The 17,718-nt window shown below is 46.9% G+C and overlaps 9 protein-coding genes across 9 annotated transcripts; 5 read left to right on the top strand and 4 right to left on the bottom strand.

Annotated features, from left to right (window-relative positions):
• Positions 1-488: 488 nt before the first annotated feature.
• V1513DRAFT_455165 (uncharacterized protein) lies at positions 489-3,500 on the bottom strand. Its single transcript, XM_066899465.1, has one exon. The coding sequence runs from the start codon at positions 3,067-3,069 to the stop codon at positions 961-963; it is 2,109 nt and encodes a 702-aa protein (XP_066750368.1). The 5' UTR covers positions 3,070-3,500; the 3' UTR covers positions 489-960.
• An 870-nt stretch (positions 3,501-4,370) lies between these two features.
• On the bottom strand, positions 4,371-5,409 carry V1513DRAFT_455166 (Sec62/63 complex, subunit Sec66). Its single transcript, XM_066899466.1, has one exon. It carries the CDS (start codon positions 5,351-5,353, stop codon positions 4,736-4,738), a length of 618 nt encoding a protein of 205 aa, XP_066750369.1. The 5' UTR covers positions 5,354-5,409; the 3' UTR covers positions 4,371-4,735.
• A 49-nt stretch (positions 5,410-5,458) lies between these two features.
• On the top strand, positions 5,459-7,573 carry V1513DRAFT_406999 (NPL4 family-domain-containing protein). The gene is made up of 3 exons (XM_066895644.1): positions 5,459-5,804; positions 5,867-6,069; positions 6,124-7,573. The coding sequence occupies exons 1-3, from the start codon at positions 5,802-5,804 to the stop codon at positions 7,412-7,414; spliced, it is 1,497 nt and encodes a 498-aa protein (XP_066750370.1). The 5' UTR covers positions 5,459-5,801; the 3' UTR covers positions 7,415-7,573.
• On the bottom strand, positions 7,495-8,898 carry V1513DRAFT_455170 (dUTPase-like protein). The gene is made up of 3 exons (XM_066899467.1): positions 8,278-8,898; positions 8,084-8,185; positions 7,495-8,024 (listed from the first exon to the last, which is right to left on the bottom strand). The coding sequence occupies exons 1-3, from the start codon at positions 8,708-8,710 to the stop codon at positions 7,726-7,728; spliced, it is 834 nt and encodes a 277-aa protein (XP_066750371.1). The 5' UTR covers positions 8,711-8,898; the 3' UTR covers positions 7,495-7,725.
• On the top strand, positions 8,853-10,441 carry V1513DRAFT_455173 (uncharacterized protein). Its single transcript, XM_066899468.1, has 4 exons — positions 8,853-9,266; positions 9,318-9,920; positions 9,982-10,050; positions 10,108-10,441. Exons 1-4 carry the CDS (start codon positions 9,180-9,182, stop codon positions 10,333-10,335), a joined length of 987 nt encoding a protein of 328 aa, XP_066750372.1. The 5' UTR covers positions 8,853-9,179; the 3' UTR covers positions 10,336-10,441.
• Positions 10,442-11,370: 929 nt separating this feature from the next.
• On the top strand, positions 11,371-12,482 carry V1513DRAFT_455178 (carbonic anhydrase). The gene is made up of 4 exons (XM_066899469.1): positions 11,371-11,721; positions 11,788-11,868; positions 11,928-12,117; positions 12,190-12,482. The coding sequence occupies exons 1-4, from the start codon at positions 11,616-11,618 to the stop codon at positions 12,314-12,316; spliced, it is 504 nt and encodes a 167-aa protein (XP_066750373.1). The 5' UTR covers positions 11,371-11,615; the 3' UTR covers positions 12,317-12,482.
• A 517-nt stretch (positions 12,483-12,999) lies between these two features.
• V1513DRAFT_333489 (uncharacterized protein) lies at positions 13,000-15,167 on the top strand. The gene is made up of 2 exons (XM_066894716.1): positions 13,000-13,789; positions 13,838-15,167. Exons 1-2 carry the CDS (start codon positions 13,168-13,170, stop codon positions 15,034-15,036), a joined length of 1,821 nt encoding a protein of 606 aa, XP_066750374.1. The 5' UTR covers positions 13,000-13,167; the 3' UTR covers positions 15,037-15,167.
• A 70-nt stretch (positions 15,168-15,237) lies between these two features.
• V1513DRAFT_455181 (caffeine-induced death protein 2-domain-containing protein) lies at positions 15,238-16,353 on the top strand. Its single transcript, XM_066899470.1, has one exon. It carries the CDS (start codon positions 15,641-15,643, stop codon positions 16,229-16,231), a length of 591 nt encoding a protein of 196 aa, XP_066750375.1. The 5' UTR covers positions 15,238-15,640; the 3' UTR covers positions 16,232-16,353.
• Positions 16,354-16,693: 340 nt separating this feature from the next.
• V1513DRAFT_467443 (ChaC-like protein-domain-containing protein) lies at positions 16,694-17,487 on the bottom strand (the record flags this gene model as incomplete). Its single annotated transcript, XM_066900111.1, has 3 exons — positions 16,694-17,085; positions 17,148-17,271; positions 17,317-17,487. 3 exons carry the CDS (start codon positions 17,485-17,487, stop codon positions 16,694-16,696), a joined length of 687 nt encoding a protein of 228 aa, XP_066750376.1.
• Positions 17,488-17,718: the final 231 nt, after the last annotated feature.

Consider the following 17,718-nt stretch of genomic DNA (forward strand, 5'->3'; position numbering starts at 1 on the left):
TAAAGAGGAATTAAACTTTGCCTAAAGAGGAAGGGGTGTAGCTTTAGTAATTCAAGGGGGTGTAGCTTTAGTAACCGGGGGTGTAGCTTTATCCTCGGCCTTTTTATAATTAATTAGCCAGAGTGCTAAAAAAGGACAGCGTCGCCGCACGGTTCTTTTTACTATTGTGGCCCGCTGTCATTTTCGACATAAGACATATCCGACCGAAATCAACACGTCAAGGAAGCAGTCATTCGCATTCAACGAACGTGAAGAATTGCAACATATTTGTTACTGATGATGGGGTTTGGTGGCCGTCTAATACAAGTGATGATGTTGCAATCTTGTCATTGACATCATTGTCGTCCTTCTCAGCGGTCAATCGCAGCGCCTCCAAAAGCCGGGTAAGCTGTGGTGATTGAGCTTCCCCCAAGTATGATTTCATTTCATTATTATTGATATGGTCGCACTTTTCACTTTCTGCAGCAGCGGCCTGACATATTATTAATGGATTCAAGCTTTAATTGTCAAAAACTAAGCGTGCGCTCTCAACGTTTACGCTCGCAGTTACTGTTACTTCAGAATCACGTGCCATTACGCGCAGAGCACTAGAAGACCAATATTGTCGACAACTATTCATGCAGTAATTAACATAAATGCACTGACGCAAAACTTGAATACAAAGAAGATATGATATAGAACAAATAATCAATGCAATTTTGACCCATAAAAGCAAACGTAAACCCGATAGACCCAACACAATTAGTCGCAACGAATTTCCAAACCCGAAGATACAAAACCCGACTCCTTTTTTTTGTAGACTCTTGCTCAATGAACAAAAACACTCTATGGAAAAAAATAAAGAATGCAAAAGATAGGAGCAGATAAATGTACAACTAAAAGTAAAACTCCGATAATATATAAGCCAATGTCAAAAACCCATAACCAATTTGGTCCCAGGGACATCGCGTGAATAGCCAATCAAGGCTGCTGTGGTCTGGAACTGCTTGGGGGAACAAAAGCACTTGGAAACAGTCGGCTGCCAGGCAACGGCTTCCGTGCGACCCGGCGTGGCGACTCCGGGGACTGCTGCTGCTGTTGCACGGGCTGAGACTCCGGCTGTGGAAACGTATCTCGGAAATGAACCGCCGGTGAGTGAACAGGGCGCCGCAGCTGCTGTACATGCGGATTCAGCTGTTTACTGGAGGGACTGCGCGGAATATCTTCGCGATACTCCTCATACAGCTGTTGGAAATCCGGCGCCGGTTGCAAGCGTTCTTGGTGAAGATGCGGCGCATTTGGTGTAGTACGTCGAGGAGGAAATTCTTCCTCGTCACTTGAACTTCCATCTGTCGACGCATATCCGTAACTATCTACAATGTCGCTGGCGAAGGTATCAATGGCACCCTCCCGGATATCGTCGCCCAGTCTGCCCTGATTCGGATCGACGTACTCAACTGGAATAGCGGGAAGCGTCGGAGCCGTTGTGTCCTCGAACGTCGGCTTGCCAGATTGCTGTACCGATCGCGGCGCAGAAGGTGCTGCGCGCCGGATCGACAGATTGATTGTGTGCAGTTTGTTTCCGAGACCATTGATTTCACCCTGTGGAAGTGGCGGCGTGCTATGCTCCGGCTCAGATGGCAGCGTACGGAGGACATGACGAGTACCAGTTGCAACCTTCTGCACAATGGCTTGCTTCAACGCCGAACGCCAAGTATCTTCCTTCCAGTCATCGAATGGGTGATCAATGGAGATATCGTATACATCTGCAAGATCTAAGTACCGCGTGCTAGGCGGATCAGGGAGCCCAAACATGATACTCCGCATGTCGAACTTGTCCGCATTGAACCGCTGCGGTCGGCCGTACAGCGAAAAGGAGTCAAGCGTTGGGATTAGGAACCGGATCAGTGTCTCAAATCCATACACGCCAGGGTGAATCTCTGGCATGACGAAAATGAAGCCATCATGCGGCGCACCTTTCCCAGCGTCGTCTTGTACTGCAATCGTTCCAGCAATCTTAAGCAACGTGGAATTGTTGATCAGCAGACTCGATTCGGGGTAAACCGCATACACTGCCTTGGCCGCCGAAATTGTCGCCAAAGGCTGCTGCTTGCGTTGTTTAGCCTTCTTTGTCTCGAAGAAGTCTATCCGACCGGTCTTATTTTGCTTCTTCTTCTTGTAGCCAGCTGGTGTGATGACGGCCCAGCATCGCGTCCATGGCATTCCAGCTCCAAAGCGCACGACAACCCAGTCTTGATGCTTGAACTTTGTCTCTTGTAAGAGCAACCGAATACCGTTAAGCTTTGTACCCTTGCCAGCTAAAAGCGCCCCAGTGTAGGCCTCCTGTAGTGATACGGACTCAAACAAGGCCAGTCTTAATGCAGACGACCACAAGAGCATCGTCGACCGAGATCCGAATTGCAGTAAGAATCGGTTTTTAAACGTCGTCGAGAGCGCAATGACGTTGGTGATTGGCGGTGCACCGTTAGATGCCGGCAGACTCTCGATTAACCGGAGTGACGCGTCCGCGATGTTGATATACGTCGGCTTGACAGGACTGTTGCTAGCGCTAGCAGACGACGACGAAGTACCAGCTGCGGCGGCAGCTCGCTCCAGTTCGCTCGATTCCCAGATAGAAAAAACTGTTCCAACAAGCTGGCCATATACATCACGCCACTCTCTGTCAGCAGGAGGCTTGCCGTCGGCATCGAGGTCTTTGAGAAACACAAAACGGCCCTCGTAGTAGCATCGTGACTGTTGAGCGTTGATGACATTGATAATCGACTCGAGTTCCGGAGGTATCTCCTTAGGATCGATCGGGTCGTGATCGAGTTTCTGGAGGGAATTATCGGATCGATCAGCAGAAGGGGCAGGAGAAGATGTGTCTCTGTCTGTGCTAGAGTCTGACGTTGATAGAGTTGAGGAAGATTTGTGGATATAAGATTGCAATGCCATTGCACGCACATGACGGTCGATGCCGTTGGGAAGGTCGGATGACGATGCAGGAAACGCAGGTGTGTTAGCTACCGGTGATGTCAGGGGAGAACCGTGTGAGAAGAGCGAGGTCGAGCGAGCACGTAGACGAGCCATTGGAGAGAACTGTTAGCTCTACAGGCAGTGAGGAAAAGGGGGACAACGATGGGGACTTGGCCAGGACTGCATGCGACAATAGTGCGACAACGAGCGGCGGCCAGCGGCGGCGACGTTGCCAGCAACGAGCAGTAGGTAAATAAAGCCCGCCGTAGCTCGAAACTTTGGCTCGCCAGTTGTTTAGGTTTTGCGCGGAAAAACAAGGCGCTAGACCTATTTTTGGACGGGAGCGGTCGACACAGGAATGCTCGACATTGACCGCGACACGACATAGAGTCGCTGACCCGGCCGTCCGTCTTCGCTTCCATATAAATACATATAAAATATTTGACAGCTGTTCTCTATTGGCAGATATTTCTTTGCCATTAGTACGATATGGCATGGTAATATGGCGAGCATAGGCTTTTCACAACAGGATCGTGGTGGTGTCGTTCGCCCTCAAGGGGGGAGGGGGGAGGCTGAGCAAGTAATATTTGCCTTATGCACAACTGCTCGACGACATAAGTGGCTATTTCCGCCTATCTTCTCGGGCCCTCAATCATTTAATACTATAAAGTCAATTGCACCCCCCGGACTAAAGTGAAACTTGGTCACTCGCTACCCCAGGCCTCCCAGGTCAGCCTCTCCGTCACTCACAAAACGACCTATTTACCAATACCAAATTGCTATGATTGTCACTGGCAGCATTTGACTGCTAGTGCCATAATAATCATATCTTTAGCATTCTGTCGGTAGACCCGCGAGAAGTCGGTGTTAATCTCGTTAGGCCAAAATATCTCGGCATACAAGTATTATTCTCAAGTCCCCATGGTATGCGTCCTTACTATCAAAGACCGTCGGCTCTACACTGGCGACTCGCAAACAGCTTCCGATTAATTCAAATCGCGACCCGACTTCGATCTCCCCTTGACTATTTACATACCCAGCGAATATCGTAAAGTGCCAAATCTAGACCAGCGTTGTCGCCAGATTTAACCCAATCTCCAATTCTGCTGAACTTGGCTCGGATGCCGCAGCTCCCCATCCAACGCCTATAGATCGACTTGATTATTCCCGGTCTAATATACCATAAACCGGAAACCTATCGTAGCAGCTTCACGGAATGCAGTGTCTGTGTCGGCAAGCGCCGTCATTTCCGGTGTAATTGCGTTCCGAGTCGCAAGCAGTGGAAAAATGCTCGGCATTTAGGTTAGCAGCACAAAATCCGGAAAAGAGTACTTAGAACGACTTAATGCAGTGGGTTTGACTCGCAACATTCCGTTCTGTTCCAGGTAATCGCAAGCAATCGTGCCAGCTCCATATTCCCATATGTCAAGAAGTTAGACCTAGATTTCCCCTTACAAGCTCATTGTATTCTGTATTGTCAGCCGATTGTCAATAATTTATTGTTCGAAGAGTGACCTGCTTCTACAGCCTGCGGAGCTGCTACGATCTATGTATCATGGGGATGGTAACAAAAGTACATATGATGATCCAGTACTTTACCGAATTATATTCCTGTGCATCGTCCTCTTCAGTTCGGTACAAATAATATACAAATGCCAGTGACCTTCCCTTTTCAATATATTGAGTCGTTGTACATATCACATTGCTAATAATATCTATCAGACTTTTGCACTATCCTGCTGCATCGTAAAGTCATAATCTTATCCATTGCCGAATCCATTCAATTCTTAATTTTTTTTTTATTTGCCTTCTTCGCCTCTGTCTCCGTAGCTGCAGTGTCATTTTCAATTTCATTCTCAAGCTCCGACAAAACCGTCTCCCTCACCCTTTCCCACTTCTCTCTCTCTTTTTTCTGCAATTCAGGGACCTGTGCGAGGCGATCCCTTATGCGCGAGTTCTGAACAATCTCGGCCGCGCTAGGAAACAGTGTCTGCGCCCATCCAGGCTTAATAAAATTCGCCTCGCCTGCGCACTCCATTATCTCCGCATCCATTACTTTCTCTGCAGCCAGGAATCTCGTCCATATCTCGTCCCCGACGGCTCCACGCTGATGCAACTCTGCCAACGCAAGTTTACTCTCCTGCAGCGACATGATCCTCCGCACGTTCTCCGTGGCGCGACGCAGTAGTGCCGCTTTGAGCATTTTCTCCGGGACTTTGGGAGATGTTTGTGCTTTTAGTGAAAGATAAATGTCCCTTGAATCATGTTCGTCGAACCATGGTTTGAGACCTACCAGACGGCGGACTTTCCGACGCCGATAAATTGTGGAAAAAAGAGCAAGCGACGAGAGGAGAAGAACTAAGTACGCGATCGGTGCATACAAGGAGATTTTGCCCATTTTACAATGCCCTGGTCGCGATCGCGTTCAAAGATTTTGGATGGCTGAGATTGATCCATCAAGCTTGAAGGGCTATGTCAACGCATCCTCGAGCCGCTGTGCACTTATTTCTGTATTTTTATGCTGTATCCATAACGCATGTTATGCGCCAAGCACCGGAATGGGGAAGAACAAAATATTGTACTGTATTCAGATGCCCGAAAGTACGCCTACTGCCTGACTGCAGTTAACTATTACCGACAGCGTCGATGGGCTCATCTACGTCACTAGCACCATAGAGCACCTGAAAGTCATCCACCACCGATACGGCCGTTAGATAGATACTTAGGTGGATATTGCGAACTTGATTGTCTATCGGTTGCTTTGGTTGGAACGTTCTAGCCGTGGCAACTAAGCCTTGCTTGTTAGATCTCTCTGTCCTAATCTTCGCAATCCCAATTAAATCACAATGGTATATTTCACGCACGGTCGCGATCTCCTTTATGTACGTAGCTAATCAAATACTCTATGCAGATCGTTCGATTCAGAGGTAAGGACGGTAGCTACCGCGTCCAGGTTGAATCACGAGATGATTTCAGGGTGTTAAGCGAACGGCTCTTGTCACAGCTTCCAAGCACGGTCGACCCGGGATCTGTGTCGGTGTCCGATCAGCCTGTTGGCCAGGGAAAACAGTTGACTGAGTTATTCGGACAATCGATCTCTGATCTGAAGCTAAAGTAAATATCTGTGTTGTCGTTGCCTCTGAAAAAAGCGTTGCTAATAGATTGCAGACATGGGGATCTTTTATTTGTATCGTACTCAGAAAGCGCCCCAGAAATCTCCAAAACTGCAGTTGCATCGCAATTGCCTACCGCGGTCCGCTTGAATGGCCGTCCGGTTTCGGAGGCTGAAGCACACATCACCGTTCCGGTGCCATTTGCCGGTCACACAGGCACCGCCAACAGCCCATGGGAACACGTCGTGCAAGAGTCAGTCGATACATTCCTAGACTCACAAGACGGCAAGGTTATTCGAAAACGAGATTCCAAAATGTGCAAGCATTCTGAAAAAGGCATGTGCGACTATTGCATGCCGTTAGAGCCTTTTGACGCTGGGTATTTGAAGGATCATGGGATAAAATTTATGTCCTTCCATTCATATATCCGCAAACTGAATTCCTCATCTTCAAATGCGAACGCGGGAACTGCGGCCGCTTCGTCCTTTGTGCCGCCGCTCACCGAGGCGGACTTCAGAATCAAGAAAACGTGTCCATCGGGACACGCGCCATGGCCAGCGGGTATTTGCTCAAAATGCCAACCATCTGCGATTACTTTGCAACAACAGCCATTCAGAATGGTTGACCACGTCGAGTTTGCGAATTCGGGAATCGTGAACAACTTTATTGATAATTGGCGCCGGACGGGAAATCAAGCGATTGGGTATTTATACGGACGGCATGAACTATATTCCAAAGTCCCACTGGGTACGAAGGCCGTTGTGGAGGCTATATATGAGCCACCACAAGTAACCGCTATTGACGGTGTGACGCTGACGTTGCCATGGGAAAGCGAAGCTGAGGTCGACGCCGCAGCTGCCTCTGCCAAAGCGGGAGGCTTAAAGAAGGTCGGCGTGATTTTCACGGATCTAGTGGACGCGGGTAAAGGCGATGGCACGGTTGTGTGCAAGCGCCATGCGGACTCGTATTTCCTTTCGTCGCTGGAGGTCGTGTTCGCCGCCACATTGCAGCAAAGGTACCCGTCCTCGACGCGGTGGAGCGATACGGGAAAGTTTTCTTCGAAATTTGTGACGTGTGTAATTTCGGGGAATGTGGATGGACAAATCGAAATTTCCGCCTATCAAGTGTCGAACACGGCTGAGGCCATGGTGCAGGCCGACATTATTGAGCCGTCGGTGTCGCCGGAGTTGATGTTAGTGAAGGAAGCGACGGACAAGCGATACGTGCCGGACGTGTTCTATCGACGAGTGAATGAGTATAATGCTGCCGTGCAAGAAAGTGCGAATCCGGTGTTTCCAGTCGAGTATTTGCTTGTCACGTTGTCTCATGGATTTCCAGCGTCGTAGGCTGATAGGCATTGTGTAGGAGTATCCATAGTTTAATTAACGGTCATATTGTAGCATCCTGATGGCAATTCATTAGATTTCCGCCGGTTAAAATATCAATTATCGCCTAAATTCATGACAATGCTAATATTTACAAAGCTACAACAATGCAAAGAGTACACAATTTATAAATAGCCCATAAAGATCTAAATCCATGAATACACCTAACGCTGGCACTGTGGCTCCATATTCCTGCCTTATTAGCCATATACCGCCGAATAAGCAAGTAGCAAGACTAAAAAAAACCGCAATTCCCAATCGTACCACTATATTTACGGTTCTGGCTTCTCAGGCGCAGCCTCCACAGCGGGAGCTTTAGTCTCCTCAGGTTCATTCTCGGACGCAGGTGAAGTAGCAACTGGCTCGGTGGCCTGTTCGACAAACACTATCTTCTCCTCGGTTTCTTGCATAGCAACGTCCTCCACGACATTCGTTGGCTTGGCCCCAAAGCCACCTGTGCTTCCAAATCCGTTCTCACCACGTTCAGTCTCGTCAAGTTCGGCGACAGCGACGACTTCAGGCGTGATGATCTTCTCGATGACCATCTGCGCGATGCGGTCTCCGGCATGGACTATTTCATATCGTTAGACTGCGTGAGTTGATTGGGGTAACAAACAAGAGTGAACTTACCCTGGAAATCTTCGTTCGATTGGTTAAAGAGCAAGATTTTCAAGGGCCCACGGTAATCGGCGTCAACGACTCCTGCACCAGTCTGAAGGCCGTGCTTGGTCGCTTTCAGACGCGTTAGTAAGTCATACTCATCCGTTTTGCCACACGCATAAAGTTGAGCGGACATCGGTAATAACCATCTATAAAATACATACCGAGTCCGCTTCGCGGAGCAATGCGCCCATAATATCCAGCCGGGATCGCGACCGCGAGGTCAGTCGCAATTATGCCCCGGTCCTGAGCCTTAATCAAAAAGTCCTCAACACCATAAATGTCGTATCCCGCCGCCAGCGCAGACCCGCGCGTGGGAACTTTGGCTTTGTCCGACAAGAGCTTGACTTGCAATTTAGGAGCTGCGGGAATAGCTGATCCGGACGGAATTTCGGTGACATCTTCAGAATCGACGAGCTTTCTTTTTTTTGCCGCTGATTCGGTGACCTGTGCGGAGGAAATTGTTGTGGGCGACATTGCTACTCTATTGTAAGTGAAGGAACGACGTGATACGCGTTGTATATTAGTGTGTGATGGAACAGACAGTCTGGAACAGATGTGCGCACTTGTGAAACGCGTCGTGGAAAGTCGCAGCATAAAGATAAGTGTTACTGACTCGCGCGTTTGTGCCGCTGTGGAACAGTTTGGTCAAGGCGCGTAATCCACGCGTTCCTTTATTGGCTCTAGTCAGCACTTGTATTAGACGGCCACCAAACCCCTTATTTTGAACATTACGAACAAAATGTCGAGATTTAGTCAGCAGCACCGCAGCATGTAGACTTTCATAGGACCAAAATGAAGCAAGTGGCCTTAAACCAGTTTATGTCAGGTTCTAAGATCGGTTAATAATTTCATCACTTGGCTACTGACCCCAGAAGAGAGAAGCCCTTGTAGATATTGGTATGCTTTGCAATTAAGGCATTCAATTCAGAGTTCAGGGGTCGCCATAAGGATTAGGGAGTGCAGGTGAGATTAGGCACTTCAAGTCTTATCAGTTAATATTTGTTATATATCTACCAACACAAGCTAGTGACCAGTGCTAGCGTTTGCTTAGGGAACTGCGATCATGAATGTTCTGTGGCAGAGTGTTACTGAAATTGCTCCTCCCAGGCCGAAGCTTACGGAGAAAGACCTACCCGATTTATCAGGAAAAGTATATCCAAGTACATTCAGCTTTATATAACGCCTAAGTTAATGATAGTAGATCTATTTGGTCACAGGAGCAACTTCAGGTGTGGGGATTGAATTAGCAAAGATATTGTACTTGAAGAATGCGACTGTATACATTGGCACTCGATCGGAAGCAAATTTCGAGAAGGCTGTTAATTGTATTACCACACACTCTGCGGGGCCGAGCAAAGGCGAACTTCGGCTATTGAAAATGGATCTTATGGATCTACGAACCGTCAAAGCGGCGGCCGAGAAATTGATTGCAGAGGTTCCACGGTTAGATAGCGTATGGTATAATGCTGGAATTATGGGACATCCAACTCTCGACACTACAGTCCAGGGATACGAAGTACATTGGGGAACCAACGTGGTCGGGCATTTCTTGCTAAATGAGCTGTTGACGGCTTTGTTGATCTCCAGTGCGGTAACAGCGAAAGAAAAGGCTTCTGTGCGTGCAATTTGGGTCGCTTCGGATGCTAATCTCTTTTCACCTGCGGATGGAATAAACTGGGATGACGTCAATTTTACAAAGAAAGGTGCGGTTCAATTGACGAAATATGGTCAGAGTAAGGCTGCCGCTATTATTCTGGGCCACGAGTTTGCGAAGAGAATGAGTGAGAATGAAATAGTCAGCCTGGTATGAATTTATTACCTGATGTGAATAACCATGCGATCAACTAGCTAATTTGACTGTATAGTCGCTGAATCCAGGGCATTTGATCACTGGCATGCAAGAGAATCGGCCAAAATGGCTGCAACAACTAGGGGTCTGTATCATCCGGTCTCAATTTATGATATCGAAATTTTCTAACGACCGAGAATAGAATTTATTCTCATATGACGCGAAATACGGTGCATACACCGAAATCTTCGCAGGTTTTACGCCGCTCAATGTCGAGACTCAGAATGGGTCTTACATTGTGCCGTGGGGAAGATTTGGCACGCCACGGAATGATATTAAAGAAGGATATACTATAAGAGGAACTGGTGCTCGTCTATGGGAGATGCTGGAAGCGGAAGTTAAGCCGTACTTGGGCACACTTGAAGTGTAGAGGTAGTCGTCTAGTCGAAGTATTGTGCTGTTGGTGTCGTTCAAAGATTGAGTCGGAGTCTCGGACAGGTTTTTAGTTTTTCAGTAATAACAAAATGTCACGCATATTCTTTTCTTAGACGGCCACCAAACCACTTATTTTGAACATTACGAACAAAATGTCGAGATTTGGTGGTCCCGCCCTGCATGCCACCACCTGGCAAGACCAGATGGCAAGGAGACAAGCCTCAGCGCACAGCTACCCTCACCCCGAAAGGCGAATAGCTGTGCTCATCTCCTAATGAGAATCTATACAAGAATCGAAAGAAAGGAACATCCATTTGGACAAAAGCGTAGGGAAATCCTCCGGGAACAAACAAAAACCCAGTGGGAAAACAAAGAATCCCGGAGGTAAAACCTAACACTGTTCCTTATGAGCCTGCACTCGCTCCCCTCTTGTCGCCTTGTCGACAAAGCGTCGCTGGGACCGGTAAAGGACCAACTAACTGGCTTGGTTCTCGCCAACTGTAAAACGAAGGAATATAGGAGATTCAGGGGGTAAACCAACCATTCCTCTTTCGGACTAGTATAAAGTCCACTAATCACGAATATCTCCTTTGGGCTTGCCATTTTCTATTATCATCTAAATTATTCTCATCGACGGGCAACTATCATGAATCAAGAATTCTGAACCATATTCCGTTGCCAGCGCAGAGCCCAACGCCACTTATATGATATATATGGGAATGCTTTTTGGGTCGGAATCCACAACAAGAGCGTATGTGGACGCGTATTTGCGAATATACCATAGTTTCGCAGTTCAGGGTTTTGCAGTGCAGCTTGAAGGTGTCAATGCTTTTATACTTTATAACCAATTAGCAACCAGATGCTTACATCTTGGCTTCGCAGCAACTTATTGAGTGCAACTGTGCTATATTGTGTGGGAAAGACATTTGCCCACAAAAGAGGCCCCTGTCAAGAGTTTGATTGGTACTAGTCCCAAAGAGGAATGGTCGGTTTGCTCCCCATGATAATATATGATCAGTATTTTGCGCCGCACAAAGAATGCGCATCCTTTTTACTTGCATGACCATTAACGTGGCAGTCGCGCAATTGCAACATTTGACTCGCTGATGACACCATTCAACAATAAATTGGATGCTGTGCCGTTATAAGTCTCTGGACGATGAACTGTTTTACTCTGCGATTTTGTTGCATCACTGTTGCTCTGCGGTGTCTGAATAACATCTGATTCCAACATTGTATCTGACCTTTCGAATCTGCTCTTCAAAATACCGACAGATGTCAAGCCAGGTTATCAAGGAAATTACAGCGGCCAATGACCATTACCGTGCCTCGTTCGCGAATGGCAGTCTCCCGTTGCCTCCGGCACGAAAGCTCGCTATTGGTATGATCTCGAACTCTTCCATTTCGCAGCATACATGATTTGTTACTAAATGGTATATTTTATTAGTTGCCTGTATGGATGCCAGACTCGATCCAGCAAGAGTACTAGGGCTGCAGAATGGCGATGCTCATGTCATTCGCAATGCAGGCATGTTGAGTTTGAGTTGAGCACGATTACAGCTATCCTCTAATATGTGTGCATTTCAGGTGGTCGTTCTAAGGACGCCTTGAGATCGATTATTATTTCTCAACAGCTACTTGGCACTGAAGAAGTGTTGATTATCCATCACACAGACTGCGGCATGCTGACCTTCTCCGATTCTCAGCTACATCAAATCTTGCAGGAAAGATTTAATGGCAATGACGTCAAGGATATCGGTTTCCTTCCGTTCTCAGAGTAAGTTCATTCGTAGGGGGCGCACCTTGGATGGATGTAATAAAGATATTATACTGATAGATCTTGTTCCAGCTTGGAGCAAAGCGTTCGCGATGACATCGAATTCCTTCGCGCGAGTAAGGTTGTAAGCCCGAAGATTCGTATTAGTGGTTGGATCTATGAGGTTGAGACCGGCAGGATTCGTCCTGTTAGTGATTGAATGAGCGGTGCTGGATTCCAACGAATTGCAGTTGACATTAGTTGGTAGGAAATCTGTTATATTCTTTCCTTTTTAATTCAGTCGATTGATATCTCTATCTATCTATCTATCTATCTATCTATCTATCTATCTATCTACACAAAGTAATAAGTTAGTTGGCCCTTATTTCCTGTGCTCCTAGCCGGTCCAAAGTTCGTAACGCAAATCGGGGATTGCCTTCTCTCTCCGTCTCGGATGCCTCAGCAGATATCGTCCGTCGCCACTTGAATTCCTTTCTAAGTAAAACTTTTACTGTACATCGAATAATTCATGGGACCGCGACAAGCCCACCTACAATGGCAACGTACTCGGATGAAGAATGCTTTCAGCAATATTCATGTCAGACAAGGTGTTGCCTCAAAATGTGTTGAGGGATCTTGTGTATTGTCAAAACTAACGCAAATTGGCTTGTGTGTGTAAATGTGATCCGAAATGACAGGTACTAGTACCTTTCGATGGCCACATTTAATGGGGTGACAAATTTCGTACCCTGTACGGCCAAGGATCGGACTCCCAAATTTGATGGAGTTTTAATTACATATCCAAATGAGGATTAGCGTGATCTGCGATATTGTTCTAATTAATTTCACTGCCTCAACCTAAATCAATGATCAAAAATATCAGTCGCCGTACCAAAGGTGCGCTATGCCTCTAATTTATTATGCAGGTACGGCCAGATGCAATAATTTGATAACTAAACAAGGATTATGTGTTATCGACGCACAATGTAACACGAAACCCCAACCCGACCTCGAACAAGGGTACTACTAGCCCGAGGTTAACAAATTCGGCTTGCGACCAATCCACCTTGTATGGGATTGCCTTTTTTAACTGATGTCCTTCACCGTGTTGCTCTCCTCCTCGTCCTCTTCACGGCCTCTTCTCAGTCCTGTTTCGACTTGCCCAGCCATCTCTACCCTCGGACAATGGGTGACACACATACTCGCGAAGGCAGCTCTTCAGCCACAATGGAGACCGAGACGATTGATATTGCACCCTCCTTGCCATGCAAATCCACATTACGTCGCAGTAATTCATTGAACATATGTCCCCCCAAAGGGTTCCTTCTAGCATCAAGTTCGGCTCCTACAACCCCTACGGCTAGGTCTTCCTTCCAATCAATTTCAAGACATTCATCTTTGAAAGTACCGGCTTCACGGCCATCTTCTCAATTATCCCGTTCAGTGTCACTGCGGTCTACCCTTTCAAGTGACAGTGCAGGGCGAAGTGATAGCCCTATTTTAAGTGCTTTTCATAATTCGCCTACACAAAGTGTGGAGGAGAGCAATCTTGAACCGATGCGTTCTCAAGGCAACAACCTGAGTTCAAGTCATTTGATCGCGAAAAAATTGGAGGATGTCGTTGTTCCTGGACCTCCAATGAGGGACGTCTGGCTGAAGGAGGAGAGAAAAAAACAGCGTAGAGAGGCTATCAGTAAGTTACCGAGGTGATGTCTATTGGGGGGTACTGACGGCTATACAGGATCGTCTATTATGTGGCCAACTAAGAAAATATTTTCGAAACACGATAATAGATCATCCCAAGATCGGTATGCATTATCGATATCACGGCCTTTCAACGTCTCCCATGTGCTACATCTGGAGGTTCAGGACTTCTTCAGCAATTCGTCGAGCCATGTGCCGACTGTCTCTAGCAAGAAGAAAGACGTCGACCCTAAAAGTTATAAGCAGCGCAAACTGCCGCCGACGCCCCTGACGCCACCGTTGACGCCTGAGTCGCGGAAGAAAAGTTCTGATGTCCGGCGAACCGTTGCCGGTATTCCTATATCGAGTGCGCCACCGTCTCCGACAGGTTCAGCTCTTCGGTCACCCTCTATGATAATTCCGGCGTCTTGGAGAAGAAGATCAAGAGATTCTGGGCTGAGTGAATCTCCCTCGAGTGGTCAATTATCTGGACCGACGACTCCAGTGTCGAAGAATAGCCAAGGCAGGAATAGTAGTCAGGGTCTGTCCCCGAATAGTCTGTCATCGCCTCCCACGCCACCTCAACGGAGCAATAGCCGCCTTCTATCTAGACAGTCGCCACAGAAAGCTCCACCTCCACGACCAAATCGGCCAGAGTCTACGTGGTACGATGACGAAGACAAGGACGTTCTTGAGTATATAATGGATACATACTACAGACAGTCAATGTCTATGATCTACTCAGATGTGAAGGTGCAGCAACCGGAAATTTTAAATAATGGGGACCGCCTTAGTCTGAACAGCCGCCGGCCATCAGCAGTTGCTATTTACGAAAGTGACGAAGAAGGCCTACCGGAAGTGCACGATATCAAAGACCTACCTTTACAGCCAATTCTCCCATTGAGACTTAGTTCGAGTCGACTGTCGTTCGAGTCCGATTATTCGTCTGCTTCCTCTGTATCATCACAGCCGGGGAATTCAAATTCCGCGTCTCCGGTTCCAATAAAAGTTCAACGAACCATGATGAACATGAACCTCCCTACGAAATCGAACAGTATGCCTCTTCCTCCGCGAACACAGAGTTTAAAGTACTCGACAAAGAGTACACTGAGGCACGAGCGGAGGATTAGTGAAGAACCTGACGACTTGTCCACATATGAGAACCAGTCTTCGACAAAGTCAGCTGTTAATCGACATGTAAGCATGGAGAGAGTTGGTTATGAGTCACCGGTTTTGGGAACTGCGACTTTCTTGTAGATTACTGGCGAGGGTGCAACTTTAGATTTAGAGAATAATTTGTGTCTATTTACACTGTAAATATTCGTGGCGTCCAGAACCGGAGTTTTAGTGCGATTGTCTTAATTTAATTATGTTTAACCAGATGTCAATGTCCTACGTAGCAATGAAACTCGCGGGGTTTTGCAATGCCCTCAGTATATAGACATTAGACAAGCCACTTCATATTAGGCCAGTGGTGTTCATATAAACAAAAAGAAGTTGCTCGTCGGCCAACAAAAGTATTTAGTGAGGGCTTTCGTCTATGGCGTGCAAAGTCAGGTGCCGATTTGACTGCACTCGAATGAACTTCGACTCGAGAAGTTGCCATCGGTAGTCAGTCGTACGGCTTCGGCATGTATCGACCAATTTGTAAGGTCTAATACATAGCTCTGTTGTTTGCTCTGCCTATTGTAGGCGTTCTAAGTGTCGCGCGGAAGAAAGTTGGGACTTTGGACCACAACGCCTCACACCCCAATCCCGGCTTCCCTGTCCCGACATCGACCGGCCATCATCGGCGCCAGATCAGTCTCTATTTTGTCGAATACTGGCCGAGGATCAAACACTTGATGTTATTATTGTTACAATGACTGTTGAGAAGCCGGCTCTGACGCCGGAGGTCTGCTACTCGGCGGAAACGCTACGACGATTCCTCTTTCTTTCGCGATCATTAACGGATGACACAATTTCCGCGGATCTGAACTCAATACCTACAGTAAAGGAGAGCAAAATACTGGGCTCAGGCAGTTCGTGGACAAAGCCGGAAAGAGAAAAAATTGGGTCTCGTCGGCGAGCATGTAAAGATTTTGTTTATTCCTCTGTGTTCGAAAGTTGGAAAGTACGCGACGAAATACTCGACTATTGCAACAAAGTCGCATACGAACGGAAAAGCGAAATTTCAGCTATTGCAGCAAAGAAGCCTAAAGTGGATCCGCGACTAGATCCCTACGAAGCAAGAGATTTACCGACGTATACGAAGGAGGAAGAGATACTCAGTTGGGTTGCAAGCGAAAGAGGTGTGGAAGACATAGTTCGAGACCGAAGTTGGTCGATTATTTGCGAACGATGCTTAGATATTGGGACAGACTCAGCCAGTGGAGCTACGCCCGTGGTAGGTGATAATGGCAGTGGGTGGAGGCCCGCGTTTCAGACGTGGAAAAATTCCAAATTACATTGACGTCATCTAACACATTATCTGCAAGTAGAGGATTTTATCAGGCACATGAATATGTGCAAATTTTTGTAATATAGCGTACTTTATTTAAGAAATTTTGTGTATAATAGATTCCATCTCGATGTATCCTTGAGAACCGAAGTCCGTTTACTGCGGAATAACTTAAAACGGCCTCAAGCATTGACGCGCTAAGAAATTTTAAAACCTTACGTGAAGTAATGAGTTGGCTGGTCCAGCCTCTCAAAAGAACCAAATTTTAAAATTAAGAAACTATGCCACACATTTTAATCATTATTAGAATTCCAAGTTTTCATCTGTCAAGTACGGATGACTGGGCTGCCTTAGGGATACCAAGTTGTCAACGTGGTCTCCATCGTTGTCTTCCTCCGACTTGTTCTTAGCTCAGACTCCAAAATCAAACCCGACTGCAATATTCAAATCGAATAAGTAGGTATGATATTACATTCAATTATCTATGATCTCGTCTTCGACCGCCTCAAGCTTTTTTACACGCCGGACTAGATCCACTACATGATAATCATCTTCTTCGCCGTCGCGACCATGCAGATCCACGAGCGCATCGCCCAGTTTATATAAATACTCTTTGTTGTAGCCCGACGGACCTTTGGATGTGAGAATGAGCTTGGCGAGACCGTCTAGATCGGCCTCGACACCAGCAAATGCATCGTTGTCTGGCGTGCCGATATATACGATCGTTGAAATGGTCGATAAAGGGGATGAAGCTGATTTGGACGGAGAGAAGGGGACAATGTGAACCGTGTAGCTGTTTTGCTCTCTTAGATCCAATACTGCAGAGACATGGCGCACCCTTTCAGGGATGATCTTATACGCGACGCCTATTGAAAATCTTCGTTAGTGTGTTATACGTCAGATATATTATCGAAAAGATGACACACACCCCATGTGCGACTGTCTGGTCGTTCAAACTTGGCATGTGGATCATCCAGCGTCTCCCAGTACTCGCGTTCAATAAGGGTCACAACCCGACCAGGAGCGGTCGGCGTTCCGCGGTGATCGTGAGACTTTTACCAAAACCTGCGGATGTATCCAGATATGTATCCCGGAACTGACATCTCGATATCTGGTGGCGGCTTGAAGATGAGTGAGCCGTAGCCAAATATCCAGAAGTTGTTGTGTGGGATCTCTTTCACTGGTTCTGTAAGGGAGCGCACACCTACATTCGGAAGCAGAAATGGCGTTGACGATGGTGATGGCGTGGAGAATGCAGAAAAATCCATTCTATTTTGCTACTGGCTTCCTATCTATCGATAATTGCGAAATATAAGGGATAATATAGCAATATCTACATAGACAAGTTTCGCCTGACTAAGCAGGCTAAGAGTAACGTGATCGGCAAGCGAACAGATCGCCCAAGCGAGCCGATCGCAAAAACTCAACAGCAGCTTTATTTATACTTATAGCAAACCATATTAACGTTATATAACATTATAATAAATAAGAATTTATTC

Source organism: Lipomyces chichibuensis (assembly GCF_038497645.1).
Source record: "Lipomyces chichibuensis strain CBS 12929 unplaced genomic scaffold V1513scaffold_94, whole genome shotgun sequence".
NCBI classification, from domain to species: domain Eukaryota; kingdom Fungi; phylum Ascomycota; class Lipomycetes; order Lipomycetales; family Lipomycetaceae; genus Lipomyces; species Lipomyces chichibuensis.

Excerpts from the sequence above, each read along its gene's own strand:
- V1513DRAFT_455165 (XM_066899465.1), bottom strand. The coding sequence starts at position 3,069 with ATGGCTCGTCTACGTGCTCGCTCGACCTCGCTCTTCTCACACGGTTCT.
- V1513DRAFT_455166 (XM_066899466.1), bottom strand. The coding sequence starts at position 5,353 with ATGGGCAAAATCTCCTTGTATGCACCGATCGCGTACTTAGTTCTTCTC.
- V1513DRAFT_406999 (XM_066895644.1), top strand. Across the intron at positions 6,070-6,123 it reads ATCTCTGATCTGAAGCTAAA|ACATGGGGATCTTTTATTTG; the intron begins GTAAATATCTGT and ends AATAGATTGCAG.
- V1513DRAFT_455170 (XM_066899467.1), bottom strand. The coding sequence starts at position 8,710 with ATGCTGCGACTTTCCACGACGCGTTTCACAAGTGCGCACATCTGTTCC. Across the intron at positions 8,186-8,277 it reads TGCTCCGCGAAGCGGACTCG|CGACCAAGCACGGCCTTCAG; the intron begins GTATGTATTTTA and ends CGCGTCTGAAAG. Across the intron at positions 8,025-8,083 it reads ATCGAACGAAGATTTCCAGG|TCCATGCCGGAGACCGCATC; the intron begins GTAAGTTCACTC and ends GATATGAAATAG.
- V1513DRAFT_455173 (XM_066899468.1), top strand. The coding sequence starts at position 9,180 with ATGAATGTTCTGTGGCAGAGTGTTACTGAAATTGCTCCTCCCAGGCCG. Across the intron at positions 9,921-9,981 it reads AGAATGAAATAGTCAGCCTG|TCGCTGAATCCAGGGCATTT; the intron begins GTATGAATTTAT and ends TTGACTGTATAG. Across the intron at positions 10,051-10,107 it reads AATGGCTGCAACAACTAGGG|AATTTATTCTCATATGACGC; the intron begins GTCTGTATCATC and ends GACCGAGAATAG.
- V1513DRAFT_455178 (XM_066899469.1), top strand. The coding sequence starts at position 11,616 with ATGTCAAGCCAGGTTATCAAGGAAATTACAGCGGCCAATGACCATTAC. Across the intron at positions 11,869-11,927 it reads TCATGTCATTCGCAATGCAG|GTGGTCGTTCTAAGGACGCC; the intron begins GCATGTTGAGTT and ends TGTGCATTTCAG. Across the intron at positions 12,118-12,189 it reads GGTTTCCTTCCGTTCTCAGA|CTTGGAGCAAAGCGTTCGCG; the intron begins GTAAGTTCATTC and ends ATCTTGTTCCAG.
- V1513DRAFT_333489 (XM_066894716.1), top strand. The coding sequence starts at position 13,168 with ATGGGATTGCCTTTTTTAACTGATGTCCTTCACCGTGTTGCTCTCCTC. Across the intron at positions 13,790-13,837 it reads ACAGCGTAGAGAGGCTATCA|GATCGTCTATTATGTGGCCA; the intron begins GTAAGTTACCGA and ends ACGGCTATACAG.
- V1513DRAFT_455181 (XM_066899470.1), top strand. The coding sequence starts at position 15,641 with ATGACTGTTGAGAAGCCGGCTCTGACGCCGGAGGTCTGCTACTCGGCG.